Source organism: Acipenser ruthenus, chromosome 5 (assembly GCF_902713425.1).
Source record: "Acipenser ruthenus chromosome 5, fAciRut3.2 maternal haplotype, whole genome shotgun sequence".
Lineage (NCBI taxonomy): Eukaryota > Metazoa > Chordata > Actinopteri > Acipenseriformes > Acipenseridae > Acipenser > Acipenser ruthenus.
Window position 1 is genome coordinate 88,485,413 of NC_081193.1, and position 19,593 is coordinate 88,505,005.

The window sequence follows — 19,593 nt, forward strand, 5'->3', positions numbered from 1 at the left end:
ACGCAAGCGAGGAGGCCGCTGAAAGACAGAAAGGCAAAAGGCTTGGTCTTTTCAAAGTCATTTATTCCGGGAAAGCGGCCAACCAGCTTTCAGCATGAATGCAAGGGAAATACAATCGACTCGAGAAGCTCTTTTCTATCAACACGCTCAGCTCAACACAGAGGTCTTACCGTACCGTCTTGAGAAGGAAAAAGAGAAATGGCTTCCATTGGATGACAGTTTTATTCCCTCAGTGGGCGGGACCGAGTGCATCATCCCAGGAAGGGGCCTATCGGCAGCTCTGGTATAGAGAGCTCAGCGATACCTACCCAATGGGCAGGCATATCCCATACGTAATGCCTTTGAATTGAAAGGGAAATAAACACTTTGGAGCATAATATTGTAATGGACCTTGTTGATCTCTCCATTAGAGATGTGAATAGACACACCTGTTTAATTAGTGCAATGCAGTCTGTCGGCAGGTGCCGCGATTGCAATTTGACTGCCCAGACTTTAAAAAGAGAACCGCCACTTAACAGGGGGCACCTGGACCGGGGATAGACTGCTCTGTGTGAGCACCGGGGTTCTATCAGTCTGTAAGGGGACTGACTTTGACTCTGAAACCAGAGAGTGTTCTTTTAAACTGCTTTACTATTGTATTGTATTTTCTACCTTGTAATCTGGGTGTTTTATCGGTCTTAACCACACTTAAACTCTAAATTGATACACTGTATTTAAATCATGTGTGGATCTGTAAGGGACAGACACGATCACTCTAATCTTTGTGGGGGGTTATTTCTGTGTGTTTGAGTTTGCTGTGATATATAGATATTATTTCTCTTGTTTGCTGTTAGCAGTTATTTGATTTGTGGTTCATCGGGTAGCAGTGTGGAGTAGTGGTTAGGGTTCTGGACTCTTGACCGGAGGGTTGTTGGTTCAATCCCAGGTGGGGAACACTGCTGCTGTACCCTTGAGTAAGGTACTTTACCTAGATTGCTCCAGTAAAAACCCAGCTGTATAAATGGGTAATTGTATGTAAAAATAATGTGCTACCTTGTAACAATTGTAAGCCGCCCTGGATAAGGTTGTGTCTGCTAAGAAATAAATAATAATTGAGCCACTTTATTGTGTATTGTGACTTATTATGATTTATGATTGCATTGAGATTTAAGTTCACCAATGATTTATTGTTTATTGCGTTATTTTCTTACCTTGCAAAGGTCTGTAGTGGTTGTATCTGCCCCCTCTCTTACCCATTGCACAGAGAATTATTAAATTCACATAATTAGATAATTCTATTGGTATGGTCGCTAATCGCCCAGTTTTAATTAATTGTGTTTTAATAAACTGTTTGCCCTGAGTTGCTGCTCCTGGTGTCTTTGTGACGTGACTTCACACACTCTCCGCCTTTATACTAAAAATATATCAATAACTACCCCCCCCCCCCCCCCCCCCCCCCAGTTAAACAAACGTGGTGGCAGTGGCACGCTATCGTAGAATTAACCCATGCCGTGAACAAGAAGGTCCATTTCAATATATAAGTGTGTGCGGGTACTGTTTGTTTAACTTTATAATCTTTCTACCCTGCACCTTGAAAGACTCTGGATGTGCGTATGCTTTCTCTTTGTTTCAAATCCCGGTTCAGCCACACTGCCAAACACCTTCGCGTTTAATATCCATTCTTTAGAACTATATTGACAGGATGAGCCGGATGCCCTCCCAAACACCATGATTACTTTCTATTGATTGTCACATTTCTGCAGCGATTTAAATTGTATCCATTATCCAAAACTGTCCTTAAGTGATGGATCAGATACCGGATTAATGTAGGAGAAAAGTCGCTCTGCTCGAATAGTAGAAATGAAAACTACTGAGATACGGCGTTTAAAACATAAGAACATAAGAAAGTTTACAAACGAGAGGAGGCCATTCAGCCCATCTTGCTCGTTTGGTTGTTAGTAGCTTATTGATCCCAGAATCTCATCAAGCAGCTTCTTGAAGGATCCCAGGGTGTCAGCTTCAACAACATTACTGGGGAGTTGGTTCCAGACCCTCACAATTCTCTGTATAAAAAGGTGCCTCCTATTTTCTGTTCTGAATGCCCCTTTATCTAATCTCCATTTGTGACCCCTGGTCCTTGTTTCTTTTTTCAGGTCAAAAAAGTTCACTGCGTCGACATTGTCTATATCTTTTAGGATTTTGAATGCTTGAATCAGATCACCGCATAGTCTTCTTTGTTCAAGACTGAATAGATTAAATTCTTTTAGCCTGTCTGCATACGACATGCCTTTTAAACCCGGGATAATTCTGGTTGCTCTTCTTTGCACTCTTTCTAGAGCAGCAATATCCTTTTTGTAACGAGGTGACCAGAACTGAACACAATATTCTAGGTGAGGTCTTACTAATGCATTGTAAAGTTTTAACATTACTTCCCTTGATTTAAATTCAACACTTCTCACAATATATCCGAGCATCTTCTTGGCCTTATTTATAGCTTCCCCACATTGTCTAGATGAAGACATTTCTGAGTCAACATAAACTCCTAGGTCTTTTTCATAGTTCCCTTCTTCAATTTCACTATCTCCCATATGATATTTATAATGCACATTTTTATTGCCTGCATGCAATACCTTACACTTATCTCTATTAAATTTCATTTGCCATGTGTCTGCCCAGTTCTGAATGCTGTCTAGATCATTTTGAATGACCTTTGCTGCTGCAACAGTGTTTGCCACTCCTCCTATTTTTGTGTTGTCTGCAAATTTAACGAGTTTGCTTACTATACCAGAATCTAAATCATTAATGTAGATTAGGAATAGCAGAGGACCTAATACTGATCCCTGTGGTACACCACTGGTTACCTCACTCCATTTAGAGGTTTCTCCTCTAATCAGTACTTTCTGTTTTCTACATGTTAACCACTAACTAATCCATGTGCATGCATTTCCTTGAATCCCTACTGCATTCAGTTTGAGAATTACTCTTTTATGCGACTTTTATACGGCGCTAGAGAGTGTGTATTTTTTTTTTTAACCTGATTAGATCTAAACTATACGCGGCTGGATAATACATGAGTGCATGTACTAGTTCCTAATGGCAAACAGTCTGTCTTCAAATACAGAACCAAAATCCAATTATGAAATAAAAGCTTTATGCAAGACCGCAATCTAGGTAGTCGAATCAGAATACTATGAAGAGCACAGCACATTTAGTGAGCGGCCACGTTTTATTGTCCATATTTTATTTTATAGTTCTCTTTATATAGTCCATTACTGGAAGCTTGGAGTATAACATTTTTAGGGGGTCTAAAAAGGCTGTGTCCCGTAATGTTTACTATATTCCAACTTTCATTAATGTGCACCCCTCGCCCCTCTAGGATTCAGAAGATATCATCTATATGGGAGGCAGTGCAAAGTGTGTAGTGTGTTGGTGTTCTATACTTATGAAGGGGGGTCGCACTAGTTCGTCATTGTTATCTTTATGAGTTAAATGCTGGTAGTACGCAGCACTATTTATGTTTAGCCTGTTGATGTATCACCCTGACCTGTGTGGGATTTGTGTTGTATCAGTTAGAGTACTTGTATGGTAATGTTAGACTCTGTGTGTGTGTGTGTAGCTGCACAGTAAATCCATTTCCACTAATGTCACTATGGACCCTCTCGCAAGCCCAACATCATTTTCAATTTAAAAAAAAATAGTGAATTCAATTACAGGCCCATTTGAAATCATCAATGCAATCTTAGAAAACCCTTATTGATAAACAATTAACGTGAGTGCTTAAAGAAACTTCTTATTTATTGGAAGTTTAAAATAAATTGTATTCATTTACAGTATGCCATGGAACGGATGACTCATCTCGATAGAATGCGTTCTAAATAAATACATCCATTAATTAATGCAGCACATGTTTGGAGTAACCAGAGGCTGCTGTCAGATTGATAACCCAATGTTGTCTTGAACCATTAAACTGGGGTTGAGGCCCCATCCATGGGCTTCTACAATCCAGCTGACATCCCCCCGGTTGTGTAATTAAAGGTATTGAATACGCACAGACCAGTTGAACTCTGCCTGAGTGGTGGGGGTGCTTCAATACAGGCTGTCTCTGTACTTCCATTTCATCTGCTTACTCTCGTTAGATCTGTGCACTCCGCATCATTTCAGCAGAAACCCCTGCAGGAACAGGAAAAGCAAACGGGTTCTTTTGTACAGAATGTAATATTAGTTTGCTCCCCCACATTTTGGTAAACAGGCTACACTATATATTTATGCAAATACGCTCCCAGTAGCTCCATTCACAATGTAAATGACCGGCCAGGTATCCAAATTATCTGGAACTTGATCAGGCCAGCTTGGTCTAAAAAGAAATTGCCATGGTAACAGAATATATATGGCACTCAGGCTGATAGGCCATGGGATGGAGAGGGGAAGCTAACTGAGAATTGACTGAGCTCAGCCACACAGACACTGAGACACACACAGACAAGCAGGTTAAACACACAGACACACAGACACTGACACACAGACAGACAAGCAGGTTAACACACAGACACTGACACACAAACACTGACACACAGAGAGACAAGCAGGTTAAACACACAGACACACAGACACTGACACACAGACAGACAGACAGTGATAAAGGCAGACATGGTTATTATAGACAGCTGTAATAAAGCACGATGAGGCAATGGTCTGTTTTTGCCGTAACCTTTAAAATTAGATGTATCACACCCACATAAACTTACACTGATGCTTGAAATGCGATATTAAAGTACTTGTTCTGATCAAAACTAACGCACACAAACATTACAAAGTACCACCGAGAGGGGTGCTTCCAAAATTTACAATCAGAAATTAGCCATTTCCAATCCCTGGGCTCTGTGCTGCTGTGTGGAGATCTCAATGCCAGGACCGGCAGAGAGGTCGACTACATCAGCACAGAGGGGAACAGCCATGTGATTGGACAGCAGACCTCTTTGTACCACACACCCATCACCACACAGAGGAATAGTTTTGACAGTGTGGTGAACAAGAGTGGGAAGCAGGTACTGCATATCTGTAAAGGCCTGGGTCTGTACATCATTAATGGCAGGATCAGAGGGGATTCTCAGGGCAGATATACATACAGCTCTGCTCTAGGTAATAGTGTAGTGGACTACGCTATCACAGACATGGACCCAGAATCTATTAATGCATTTATAGTCCGGCAACAAAACCCCCTATCAGACCACTGCCAAACAGTCCTGTATCTAAAAACGAACCCAAAACTAAATAAGTCAAACCCGACCCCACCCGCCAAATTATACGGTCTTAAACCAGCCTATAAGTGGACACAAAGCAGTGCTGAGGAATATAAACAAACAATTCATAGTGCAGAAATAGAAAGTATGCTAAACAGCTTTCTAACTAAATTTTTTAAATTAGACAAAAATGGAATCAATTCGGCCATCAAAGAAATCAATTTTATATTCGAAACAACAGCAACAAAATCAAAACTCAAGAAAACAAACAAGAAAAAAACTAATTCTAAAAAGAAATCAAATGAAAAATGGTTTGACATGGAGTGTAAAACAAACAGAAAAGAATTAAGAAAATTGTCAAACCAGAAACACAGAGAGCCAAACAATATCGAACTGAGACTCAGCTACTGCAAGGCTCTGAAACAATACAAACACCTTCTCAATAAGAAAAGAGAAGAACACGTGTCCAAACAATTATCCCAAATTGAAGAATCCATAGAGCAAAATTCCTTTTGGGAACTATGGAACAAATTAAACACATCAAAAACTAGTCACGAATTGGCAATCAAAAATGGTAACATTTGGAAAAATTACTTTGATAAACTTTATCAAGAATTAGACGAAAACTAATTAAATCCAGACCAAAATTCTATTTTAAAAAAACTAAACAAATTGGAAACCATAATCAAGGACAATCAGAACCCACTGGACTTCCCAATAACAGGACCAGAGCTAAAAGAAAAGCTCCAAGCCCTCAAGCCCAGGAAAGCCTGCGGGCCCGACAGCATCATAAACGAGATGCTGAAACACAGCAGCCCCAGGATGCAGGAGGCCCTGCTCAAAGTATTCAACCTCATCCTGGCTGCGGGCTGTTTCCCTGACATCTGGAACCAAGGGCTAATAACACCAATTCATAAAAGTGGAGACAAATTCGACCCCAATAATTACCGAGGCATCTGTGTGAGCAGTAATCTGGGGAAGGTGTTCTGCAGTATCATTAACGCCCGGATACTGGCCTTCCTTACCGAACACAATGTCTTGAGTAAGAGTCAGATTGGATTTCTACCAAATTACCGCACCTCTGACCATGTTTACACCCTACACACCCTAATAAACAAACATGTGCACCAAAAAAATAAAGGAAAAATCTTTGCTTGTTTTATAGATTTTAAAAAAGCATTCGACGCAATTTGGCATCCAGGTCTATTCCTTAGAATTCTTGAGAGCGGTGTAGGGGGTAAAATTTATGACATCATTAAGTCAATGTATACAGAGAATAAGTGTGGTGTGAAAATTGGAAACCAAAGAACAGGGTTTTTCACCCAAGGGCGTGGAGTGAGACAGGGCTGCAGTCTGAGCCCAACACTGTTCAACATCTACATCAACGAGTTGGCTACGGTGCTGGAACAGTCTGCAGCCCCTGGCATCACTCTACACGACAAAGAAATCAAATTCCTGCTCTATGCAGATGACCTGGTCCTGCTGTCACCCACTGAACAGGGGTTGCAGCAGAGCCTGGCACTGCTAGAGCAGTACTGTCAGAAATGGGCACTGACAGTAAACCTGGACAAGACCAGAGTTATGGTATTCCAGAAGAAAGCCAGATCTCAGGGAAACAGGTACCACTTCACTCTGGGAAACAACACCCTGGAGCACAGCACCAGCTACAATTACCTGGGTCTAAAAATCAGTGCGTCTGGGAACTTCAACCTGGCTATAAATGCATTAAGAGATAAAGCGCACAGGGCTTTTTATGCAATAAAGAATCGGCTATACAAAATTAAACCACCAATAAAAATTTGGCTAAAAATTTTCGACAGCATAATAAAGCCAATCCTTCTGTATGGTAGTGAAGTATGGGGTCCCCTTATGAACCCTGATTATAAAAAATGGGATCAAAGCCCCATAGAGAATTTCCATCAGGAATTCTGTAAACACCTCCTGCAGGTTCACAGGAGTGCAGCCAATAGCGCTTGCAGGGCTGAATTGGGCCGGTTCCCCTTACTCCACTCCATACAGAAACGAGCGCTGAACTACTGGGTCCATCTACAGCAGGCTGATCCGCAGTCCTACCACCACACTGCACTGCGGAGCTGCTCACAGCCCCCACAAGAGAATCCCCTCAGTAGAATGGTACTGAAGCTCAGCCAAATAAGTCAAATTAATACCAGCGAGCTTCAGAACACCACCAACAAAAAACTCCCAGCACAAAAAATGAAACAAATTAATCTAAATCTGGAAAACAATTATAAAGTACATTGGAATAACGAAATTGAATCACACAATAAATTACAATGCTATCTGGCCCTAAAAAAAGAATTTACCCTGGCAGAATATCTGGTCAGGGTCAAAAACACAAAACATAGACAGATCCTGACCAAGTACAGACTCAGTGACCACAGCCTGGCCATCGAAACTGGCCGGCACAAAAAAACCTGGATTGCCAAAGAAAAAAGGCTGTGCTGTCACTGTGATCTGGGAGAGGTAGAGACAGAAATGCACTTCCTGTTGTCCTGCCCAAAATACACAGAGATACGGGAGAGATACATCCCCCAATTCAAAAAACAAATGACAGAGTTTAACCTCCTCTCCAATTCGAGTAAAATCCCCATCCTTCTAGGAGAGGAGGAGCGAACTGCAAATCTAGCAGCACAGTATGTGTCTGCCTGCCACAACCTGAGGGACAGTGTGTGACACCCTGCATACACAACCATGGGTTACTGGTGATGAGGAGGGAGGGAGGTAGTTATATTGTTCAAAGGGAAGGGAACAATGGTTTTTTGTGTTTGTTGTGTTCTGTAATTGTATTTCTGTTTTATTATTTCTGTTTTGTATTATAAAAGCTTTGGCAATACCTGAGCGCTCTCGTCATGCCAATAAAGCATTTTTGAATTTTAATTTAGGTACCACCAAAATATATGAAAAAAAAGAATAGCTGTACTAATTTAATAAGCATTTTACAGTCTAAATATTTTAAACGACAGAAAAATGTGCCAAGCTCTGCCAACAACAGACTGCAGAAAGTCCAGCATTGTCGTTTGCACAGCCCTACTCGGCTGCGTTCGTATTTCTCCGTCTTGCTCCCTAAGATAAGCTGCGGCGGAGTGGACGCTACGCAATAAGTCGTACTCCGGGCTCCGCCTCTTCTCCCCCTATCTCTGCCAATCATCCTCACTCCGCCTCCTCTTCGTGAAACGTTTCTCCGTGTAGTGGGGTATTAACCCTTTTCGCGTGTGCAGCCAGGGAAGAGGGAAAGGGGGGCACTTGTTTAAATCTCTCCCGCTCAACTGCAGTAAATCTCGTTCGGTATTAGAAAGGTTTTTTTTTTTTTTCTCCCCTAACACTCCGGGAGGGCTGAAATGGCGGCCAACATGTACCGGGTCGGAGGTATGTGTCTCAGTTTTGAAATGCAAAGCGACCCTTTGTTCGTAGCAATTGAGCAATGCAATTATTTTAGAATATTTTTGCAGAAGTGCATTGTGTGGAAAAGAGGCCATGGACTCCCTTTCGGCGCCCGTCAGTTCAGGATGAAGTACCTGAATCGGGCCTTTCTGTGTTTGTCCACCGTGCTGCAATGTCTGTTTAACTAAGAACCGTATTTATTATTTGATTTCACCAAATTGTACTTCACAGAATCGCAAACAAACAAACAAACACGCGCATGATACTAACAATCTGCTCTGGTAATGAAACACACAGGTTTAAAAAGTCTCCCGGTGGTAGGTACGTCGACGGTAGCCGGGAATGTCTTTTATTTATTTATTTATTTATTTATTTATTTTCATTATCACTTATGTTATGCCACTAGCCGCACAGCTCCAGTAATACTTGATGTAGTTCTGATTCCTGTAGTGGTGTAACGTCCAATCCGGCCATTTTTTTATTATGTTAACGGTCTAGGATTTGATTGTTGCACTGTCTATGTACAATAAATCCATAAAACAGCATTTAAATTAATTGCATGAAATCGCCGCCAGCAGACAGTTTCTATGTTAATCGTTGGGAACCCGAGTGTTTTAAGTTACTTAATGTCATGAAGCCCCCCTCTCTTCGGTCTCTCCTAACTTTTTGTTCTGAGTTCTGTAATATTGGTAGTTTGTTGAACCAATTTATATATATAATTTCCCTATATTCTGATCTCGGCAAGCAGGTACAGCAATGCACCGGTAGGGATTTTGTTGTTCCTAGGCCGGTAAATCTGTCATGTAAACATACAGAAAGTATTTTAATTGGCTGATGTGAATCGCGATGGGAGTGCAGACTTGGTGGTTATTAAGAGAGTTAGGTGCCGCTACTGTAAGCTGTATTACAAATAATACTGTATCCTTATTTAAACCTTGTCAGCTGCTGTTTCCAACTCCTACAGAAGTGCTACATAATAACGATTAACATTTTTCCCGTTTGACCCGTCAGCTTTGCATTATTTAATTGCCTTATATATATATATACACTTGGTTAGTTTGCAGTTGTGGCCTATCCATGCCTTATTTATATATATATGTGTGTGTAGAATGATACCTGAAAACCCGGGGATGACAGTAAGACTCCTATTGCATTGCAGTTTCACCCATTCCAGGTTTTACTACGAGCTTGATTTGCCAGTGTGTACAGGTAACAAGCTCAGGTGTGTCTCATTAAACTCATAGTAAAGCCAGGAATGGATCAGACTGCTATGCAATGGTAGTGTTATTTCCAGCTGGGCACACTGCAAAGCCCTCTGTTCTGCTTCAGCAGGGTTTGACATTATTAGGTTACCTCTTCTAAACCTAACTGCTTACTTGTCCTCGTTCCAGTGCTGGTTATATATCCTATTGCTATGAATACAGTTGCAGCTTCTTTTGCGTTCAAACCAGTTGTTTTTCTGTTTTTTTTTCTTAATCCAAAGAATAAAGTGAGGACTGCAGTGACTCCTGAGTGACCGTCCACACGTCGGTCCATCATAACAGGCCATTTCATTTGTGTGATTATTTTCAGTTTGTTGTCCTTGTTTTGTGGAGGTGAACACTGCTAAGTTAGGTATTCACATTTGACATCAGAGTTGTTGTTTTTTTGCACACCCTGGTTTAACATTGGTCTTGGATGACCATACCTAAAATAACACTGTGCTTGTCAAGGTCTTTGAAACCGGGCGTTGATGTTTAAAAATTAGCCAAGTTGTAAACGTTTCTCATTCATCCTGACCATTTAACCGCATTCAAAATATTCCTTCTAAAACCAGGCGTTATCCTTCGTGTTTACCAGAGCTGGTTGAATTGCGATTGTCGTTGTGTTTGAACCCTGACTCGGTGGCGGAAGTGTCATCTTAATTAATCATGTGATCATTCTTGTATTTTCAACAGCTTTGGCGACACCATCTGTTTGCAAGTTCTGTAGTATTTGCACCTGTGATTATTGCTGGGCGATTTCGAATACACTGTAATCTGTCACAAGTGTTATTCAATCTGTAGTATTTTGTATTTAATTATATCCTGATGTAACTATCACTGACACTGTTATCTGCTCCGTTATTGAATTGCATTTTGTCACACTTGTACTTGCTAGAACCAAAGTCATTGTATCTGTCTTGCTCTTAATTGTATTATTACTTGTACTGTGATTCTTGAAATGTATTTTTGTTTATGACTGTAAGTCGCACTGGATAAGGGCATCTGCTAAGAAATAAATAATAATAATAATAATAATAGTAGTAATAATTCTGCTGTAATAGTTCTTGTAATTATCATTGCTCCAGGTCTGGTGGTTACACAGTAGTAAGTGTACTGTGTCAGCAAATGTATTTGCTAGTCAGTATTTCTTCACACGGTTTTTCATGTGCAATTACATGCTGTGCAAATCCAGGTTGCAGTGATTTATAAAATAAGCAATGGAGGAGTTATTATGATTGCTTTCCTGGTTGGTTACAAACTGTCCCAGCATGTTTACAAGTGTATGAAGTTAAACAGAAACTAACACTTCGGTGCCAAGTGTGGTAGAGACCTGTGCTGTCAGCTCTGCTACCAAGCAATGCAAGTAGCCTAGCTGTGCAGCGTCCTGACTGATCCGGTTCCACAGCACAGCATTGTCTCTTTCATTTCACGTGAAAGTAAAAAGAAATGGAGAGCACAGAGTGGATTCAACACCGACTGTACATCTCATTTGGAACTAGAAAGGATCCCCCCCCTTTACACTCCGGGAGGGCTGAAATGGCTGCCAACGTGTACCGGGTCGGAGGTATGTGTCTCAGTTTTGAAATGCAACGCGACCCTTTCGGGAAGTGCACTGTGTGGAAAAGAGGCCATGGACTCCCTTGCGGCGCCCGTCAGTTAAGGATGAAGTACCTGAATCGGGCCTTTCTGTGTTTGTCCACCGTGCTGCAATGTCTGTTTAACTAAGAACCGTATTTATTATTTGATTTCACCAAATTGTACTTCACAGAATCGCAAACAAACAAACACGCGCATGACATTAGCAATCTGCTCTGGTAATGAAACACACAGGTTTAAAAAGTCTCCCGGCGGTAGGTATGGCGATGGTAGCCGGGAATGTGTTTTACACTAAAGAGACAGTCATGTGGTCTGAGGGATTGATTAAAGACTTGGTGCAGCTGGCTTCACAGACCCAGACTGATAATGTTAAACTTGAAAAGCAATCCCAAACGTTAAGTTGGGTAGTTCAAGACTGTGACACTGTCCAGAAGATCCAAGAGTCTAAATCTGAATTCGTTAGTCTCTTTACAAAACAAGTTCCGTGACAGTACAGTACTCATGGGAAAAGCACAGACATTGCCTTGTGCAGTCTCTGAAACTTATTATTATTATTTGTTTATTTAGCAGACACCTTTATCCAGGGCGACTCACAGAGACTAGGGTGTGTGAACTATGCATCCGCTGCAGAGTCACTTACAACAACGTCTCACCCGAAAGACGGAGCACATGGAGGTTAAGTGACTTGCTCTGGGTCACACAGTGAGTGAGCTGGGATTTGAAGCGGGGACCTCCTGGTTACAAGCCCTTTTCTTTAACCACTGGACCACATAAGAAAATATTCCTTAGTGTATGTATCAGGGATGGGAGTAAGACTCCTGCTGCATAGCAGTTTCACAGGGATGGGAGTAAGACTCCTGCTGCATAGCAGTTTCACAGGGATGGGAGTAAGACTCCTGCTGCATAGCAGTTTTACAGGGATGGGAGTAAGACTCCTGCTGCATAGCAGTTTCACAGGGATGGGAGTAAGACTCCTGCTGCATAGCAGTTTCACAGGGATGGGAGTAAGACTCCTGCTGCATAGCAGTTTCACAGGGATGGGAGTAAGACTCCTGCTGCATAGCAGTTTCACAGGGATGGGAGTAAGACTCCTGCTGCATAGCAGTTTCACAGGGATGGGAGTAAGACTCCTGCTGCATAGCAGTTTCACCCTGTGGCAGGATGCCCTGCCCTCTTTGTGTATTTTTGTGTTCTTGTTGGTGTATTGGTGCTCACGGTATAAATTGGGCTATGTAGCAGAAGTGTTGTTAGTATTTGTATTTAGGCACAGGGATTGCACTTCAAGGGTTGATAAAGTGTGTGTTAGGATGTGGGCACGGAGATTGCACAGATTAGTTCACGTGCTGGGATTCAAGTGAATGATTAATTAGTCATTGAATCCCGGCACAGCTGTATATATAGAGGCACAAGTCACTCACTCGGGGTTGGGGGTTCAGGGCGAAAGGACGTGAGAGAGGAGAGTAAAAGCTAAAATAACAATTGCTACTCGTGCTGACACATTTTGTTTGCTTGCTTGCTTGCTTGTTTGTTTGTTTGCTTGTTTTGTGTGCAGTGTTGTGTTTTGTTTACCCTGTTTATTTGTTCATTTATTGAACCGCACAAGCAGCGCATTCACAATTCACTCCGCGCTCTGTGTGTGTCTCTGGCCTGACGTCACCACACAAGGTGTGCCTTATTACAACAGGAATGGATCAAGCTGCTATGCAATAGGAGTCCTATTTCCATCCGTGTGTATGCTCCTATGCCATGTTGCCATGATATTTCAATTCTTTATTCTCTTACCCTGTGAAATAAATAAACAGTGTTGACTTTCCTGTGTAGTGTTAAATGTGTGCCTCTTGTTTATTTTTTGTTTCAGATTACGTGTTCTTTGAGAACTCTTCCAGTAACCCGTACCTCATCCGAAGAATAGAAGAACTCAACAAGGTAGTGGCTTTAAATAATGCATTCCGGTAGAAACATGCAGAGCAGGGGTGTCAAACACCTTTCGTTTGGCAGGCCTGATCTGATACCCTGGAGCTTGACTCGGCCTGAGTGACAGTTGTAAAAATAAAGACAAACCCAAAACCTCAAAGTTATTGTATTTAACAAAAATGATCATACATAGCATATTTACATTCCCCTAAATAGCACATATTGATTAGTTCACTCACATGTGCAAACATGCCTCCAGCGAGTTCCTTCGCATGAGCAACACACGTTGTCATGTTTCTGTGATTGCTGTCAATCACCGACCACGTGGCTGAGACGGCGTGCGGCAGCTGGGTCGAGTTACGACCCCAGTGATACCAGAAAAAAGGGTTTTAGTTCTGATTTGTAAGTTCTGTATTGACAAGTGTCATCATGTTTTTATCCGTGAAGAGAAAGGTGGAACAAGACAGCTGTGTGTTTCAAGAGATATGGGCATGAATGGAAAGCCAATGTGCTTAATTTGTAAGCAACATGTGGCTGTTGGGAAATAATTTAACATTAAAAGATGCTGTGAAGCAAACCTTGGCAAGAAATATGATAAATATACAGGAAAGTTACGTGAAGACAAATACTTTCAATCAGCAGTCATTGAAAAAGCAGCAATCAGTTTACTAATGTTTGTAGCAGAAGTGATGCTGCTGTTACAGCAAGCTGTGAGTGCTCAAAATAGCTGTTTCTTCAAAACCATTTCCTGATGGAGAGTTTTTGAAGAGCTGCTGCTGAAATAGTTTGTCCTGAGAAACGACAAGCCTTCTCCATCATGAATATCAACAAATCAAAATCTAATTCTCAACTAACCGACACACACCTTCACTCGATTCTCAAGATATCCTCAGCCCAGTCATTTGCTCCAGATGTTGATGTGCTGGTTCAAGCAAACCGGTCCCAGGTATCAGGAAGCAGCAGGAGCAGTCACTCGTGTTCTTTGTCTTTATCTTTTGGTGAGTGCTAAATAAAAAATTGATCTGTATTTATTTCTATTTTGCAATTTTTTTTTGTGCTGAGATTAATGCTGTATCTGCACACCATAGCAACTCAACCTGCGTGAGGTGGTGCTGAACACACTGTATCTGCACACCATAGCAACTCAACCTGCGTGAGGTGGTGCTGAACACACTGTATCTGCACACCATAGCAACTCAACCTGCGTGAGGTGGTGCTGAACACACTGTATCTGCACACCATAGCAACTCAACCTGCGTGAGGTGCTGTGAAACACACTGTATCTGCACACCATAGCAACTCAACCTGCGTGAGGTGCTACTGAACACACTGTATCTGCACACCATAGCAACTCAACCTGCGTGAGGTGCTGCTGAACACACTGTATCTGCACACCATAGCAACTCAACCTGCGTGAGGTGGTGCTGAACACACTGTATCTGCACACCATAGCAACTCAACCTGCGTGAGGTGCTGCTGAACACACTGTATCTGCACACCATAGCAACTCAACCTGCGTGAGGTGGTGCTGAACACACTGTATCTGCACACCATAGCAACTCAACCTGCGTGAGGTGCTGCTGAACACACTGTATCTGCACACCATAGCAACTCAACCTGCGTGAGGTGCTACTGAACACACTGTATCTGCACACCATAGCAACTCAACCTGCGTGAGGTGCTACTGAACACACTGTATCTGCTCACCATAGCAACTCAACCTGCGTGAGGTGCTGCTGAACACACTGTATCTGCACACCATAGCAACTCAACCTGCGTGAGGTGCTACTGAACACACTGTATCTGCACACCATAGCAACTCAACCTGCGTGAGGTGCTACTGAACACACTGTATCTGCACACCATAGCAACTCAACCTGCGTGAGGTGCTACTGAACAAACTGTATCTGCTCACCATAGCAACTCAACCTGCGTGAGGTGGTGCTGAACACACTATCTGCTGGTCTACATTTCCATGGTAGTCGGATGACTGTACTGTAGCTGTGTCTGGGAGTGGACAGTGTGTTACTGACACACTTGATCCTGTTGTCTGTCTGATTGGTTTCAATTCACAAAGGTAGTTTTAGCTAAAGGGACACAAGCTTCCTTTCTCATTCCAGCTTTTGAGTTCAACACCCTTGTAGGTGAGTCTATGAAATCAGTTATTCTGAATTGCCTTATAGTTTGGTCCATCCATTCCAACTTGGCTGGAGAGTAATATAACCTTGTGAGGGATTCTTATTGGGGTCATCTGATTTTAAACATGCAGTTTAAATAATTCAGACACCAAGGCCTGCCTGGGCATTGGAAGACACCGCTGTTGCTCTGCTCCCGTAGCTTTCTGACCCTGGTGAAGATCAGTGTCGACGGCTTTGCATGACTTTGAATTTGAGACATTCTTGAAAATGAGATGCAGATTGTGCTGTGTTTGCAGAACTAATCAGTAATTCTGCAGGTGATTCAAAGGGTTAAGGAAAGCTTGTCATCTTTATTTTATTTATTGGTTTGGTCCCCCTGTGCTACACTACGAGGAGGAGGCTGTCACTCCATTAATATACACTACGAGGAGGAGGAGGAGGCTGTCACTCCATTAATATACACTACGAGGAGGAGGCTGTCACTCCATTAATATACACTACGAGGAGGAGGCTGCTGTCACTCCATTAATATACACTACGAGGAGGAGGCTGTCACTCCATTAATATACACTACGAGGAGGAGGAGGCTGCTGTCACTCCATTAATATACACTACGAGGAGGAGGAGGCTGCTGTCACTCCATTAATATACACTACGAGGAGGAGGAGGCTGCTGTCACTCCATTAATATACACTACGAGGAGGAGGAGGCTGCTGTCACTCCATTAATATACACTACGAGGAGGAGGAGGCTGCTGTCACTCCATTAATATACACTACGAGGAGGAGGCTGCTGTCACTCCATTAATATACACTACGAGGAGGAGGCTGCTGTCACTCCATTAATATACATTACGAGGAGGAGGCTGTCACTCCATTAGTATACAGTACGAGGAGGAGGCTGCTGTCACGCCTTTAATAATGCTGTGCACGGCTTAAGTCCTCTGTCTGTCTGGATTCAGCAGCTCTCTGGTTTTCATTTTTTCATTTTGTGTGTTCCCGGTTCATGCCTGCTGTGTGTTGTGGAGGTGCCTGTAGTTCTGTGCAGTGCAGTGTGTTGATTTGTTCAGTGTGTTCGAGGTGCCTGTAGTTCTGTGCAGTGCAGTGTGTTGATTTGTTCAGAGTGTGTTCGAGGTGCCTGTAGTTCTGTGCAGTGCAGTGTGTTGATTTGTTCAGAGTGTGTTCGAGGTGCCTGTAGTTCTGTGCAGTGCAGTGTGTTGATTTGTTCAGAGTGTGTTCGAGGTGCCTGTAGTTCTGTGCAGTGCAGTGTGTTGATTTGTTCAGAGTGTGTTCGAGGTGCCTGTAGTTCTGTGCAGTGCAGTGTGTTGATTTGTTCAGAGTGTGTTTGAGGTGCCTGTACTGTGCAGTGCAGTGTGTTGATTTGTTCAGAGTGTGTTTGAGGTGCCTGTAGTTCTGTGCAGTGCAGTGTGTTGATTTGTTCAGAGTGTGTTTGAGGTGCCTGTAGTTCTGTGCAGTGCAGTGTGTTGATTTGTTCAGAGTGTGTTTGAGGTGCCTGTAGTTCTGTGCAGTGCAGTGTGTTGATTTGTTCAGAATGTGTTCCCGGTTCATGCCTGCTGTGTGTCGTGGAGGTGCCTGTAGTTCTGTGTAGTGGAGTGTGTTGATTTGTTTCCATTGTCGGAGCTGACCAAGGTGGAGCTAGGCTGGATTGTTTTAGGAATGGAAATGAGACTCCTGTTGCATAGCAGTTTAATCCATTCCTGGTTTTTATTATGAGTTTAATGAGACATGCTTGAGCGTGTTACTTATACACTGGGGCTGATCAAGCCCATAGTAAAACTTGGAATGGGCGAAACTGCTGTGCAGTAGGAGTCTTATTCCCATCCCCGCTGCACATGGGACCAGCGACGGAGTTCGCTGATTTGATGGTGCCGATGGAAACGTGGCCCCTGTTCAGATCTTTCATGTGTGTTTGTATGCTACTCCAGGTTTTATTTTTATTTGTATTTGTTTTCAGTGCTTGTAATTCTGTGATACCGATAGCGGCATGCCAGTTGTTTTGACTAATTGTGATTGGGGTGAAGTGTTCACTTGTAATCCGTTTCAGTAAATGCTGTTTTTATGCCTTGTATTATAGGTACTAAGTTAACTATATTTAATGTGCTTTATTTCAGACCACGAACGGCAACGTTGAAGCGAAGGTGGTCTGCTTCTACAGGAGACGAGACATTTCAAACAGTCTAATACAGCTCGCGGATAAGCATGCAAGTAAGTGCAGGCGTTCCCTTAACCCTGGATTCTGTGTAGTGTTCAGCCACGCCATTTACAAGTTGACAGTAGAAGGATAAGTATCCTCTAACGCTACATCTTACCAAAGAAAAAAAACTGTTGGTAATAGAGAATGTTGCCTGAAAGCAACATTTGACAATAAAGGGTTAAGGGTATTTGTTTGTTAGTTTTTGAAATTGTGTGAAGTGTATGTGATGGGTTTGTACAGCATGTGAATGCAATGAGTTTGTACAGCATGTGAATGCAATGAGTTTGTACAGCATATGAGCTGTGGGACCGGTTCAAGCCCTCTGTGCACCCTGCTCTGGAGTCCTGGTCTGGACAGTGCACTCTGCTCTGGAGTCCTGGTCTGGGCAGTGCACTCTGCTCTGGAGTCCTGGTCTGGGCAGTGCACTCTGCTCTGGAGTCCTGGTCTGGGCAGTGCACTCTGCTCTGGAGTCCTGGTCTGGGCAGTGCACTCCGCTCTGGATTCCTGGTCTGGGCAGTGCACTCCGCTCTGGAGTCCTGGTCTGGTCTGGGCAGTGCACTCCGCTCTGGAGTCCTGGTCTGGTCTGGGCAGTGCACTCCGCTCAGGAGTCCTGGTCTGGGGAGTGCACTCCGCTCAGGAGTCCTGGTCTGGGCAGTGCACTCCGCTCAGGAGTCCTGGTCTGGTCTGGGCAGTGCACTCCGCTCTGGAGTCCTGGTCTGGTCTGGGCAGTGCACTCCGCTCAGGAGTCCTGGTCTGGTCTGGGCAGTGCACTCTGCTCTGGAGTCCTGGTCTGGTCTGGGCAGTGCACTCCCTTCAGGACTCCTGGTCCGGGCAGTGCACCGGTGACACAGCTAGCAGCATTCCATTGCTGACCTGACGGGCTTAACGTCAGATTAGTGGTTTATAAGGGGCTGAGTTGTTGCTGCTTGCGTAAAACCCTCTGATCCCAGTCAGTGTTTGCCAGCCAGTGACTGAGCGAGCGAGCAGGCGACTTCATTCCAGGGTAATCGCTGTCAGAAACCAGAGTCTGTTTTGTTCTGTACCTTGTGACGCTAAATTAAAGTCGCACACAGAATGTCCAATACAGATTGTTGGTGGGTTTGTGTTGGGGGAGTGGGACATTTGAATTTTTTGGGGTGATTTGGGTGGCAGGCTGGCTTGCAGTTAGTTGTTGTTGTTGTTGTTGTTATTGTTATTATTATTATTATTATTATTATTATTATTATTATTATTATTATTATTATTATTATTATTATTTATTTCTTAGCAGACGCACTTATCCAGGGTATTACAGTGCAAGTAATAATACAATTAAGAGCAAGATAAATACAATGACTTTGGTTCAAGCAAGTACAAGTGTGACAAAATACAATTCAATAATACAGCAGATAACAGTGTCAGTGATAGTTACATCAGGATATGATTAAATACAAAATACTACAGATTAAACACTTGGCAGATTACAGTACTCTGAAGTACAGGATTAAATGCAGTAAAATAGGGGGCAGATAAGATCAAATAAAGCGTCCCAGGGGAAAAACAGAGGAGTTCTACAGGTGCTGTCTGAAGAGGTGAATCTTAAGGAGGCGCCGGAATGTGGTCAGGGACTGGGCAGTCCTGACATCTGTAGGAAGGTCATTCCACCACTGCGGAGCGAGGGTGGAGAAGGAGCGGGCTCTGGAGGCAGGGGAGCGTAGAGTAGGTAGAGCCAGTCTTCTAGCGCAAGCGGAGCGGAGAGGTCGAGGTGGGGGTGTAGGGAGAGATACAGAGTTGCCTTGTGTGCATCTGTAGCAATTGTGTAATTAACCCTGCGTGCTCAAGCTGCAGTTTAACCTCCACACAACAGACTGAATCAGCAATACAGTG

General features: G+C 43.1%; 1 protein-coding gene across 5 annotated transcripts in view; it reads left to right on the plus strand.

Annotated features, from left to right (window-relative positions):
- Positions 1 to 8,356: 8,356 nt before the first annotated feature.
- Positions 8,357 to 19,593, plus strand: part of LOC117403011 (metastasis-associated protein MTA3-like) — a 48,485-nt gene continuing 37,248 nt past the window's right edge. For 2 of the 5 annotated variants that reach the window (XM_059024728.1, XM_059024725.1), the window contains exons 1-3: positions 11,309 to 11,429; positions 13,320 to 13,387; positions 17,645 to 17,738. In XM_059024728.1, the coding sequence (XP_058880711.1) occupies positions 11,312 to 11,429; positions 13,320 to 13,387; positions 17,645 to 17,738 (280 nt within the window). In that variant the 5' untranslated portion in view covers positions 11,309 to 11,311. Of the gene's footprint in view, positions 8,607 to 11,307; positions 11,430 to 13,319; positions 13,388 to 17,644; positions 17,739 to 19,593 lie in introns of those variants that run through there. The other 3 variants (XM_059024727.1, XM_034004824.3, XM_059024724.1) reach the window with 3 other exon arrangements.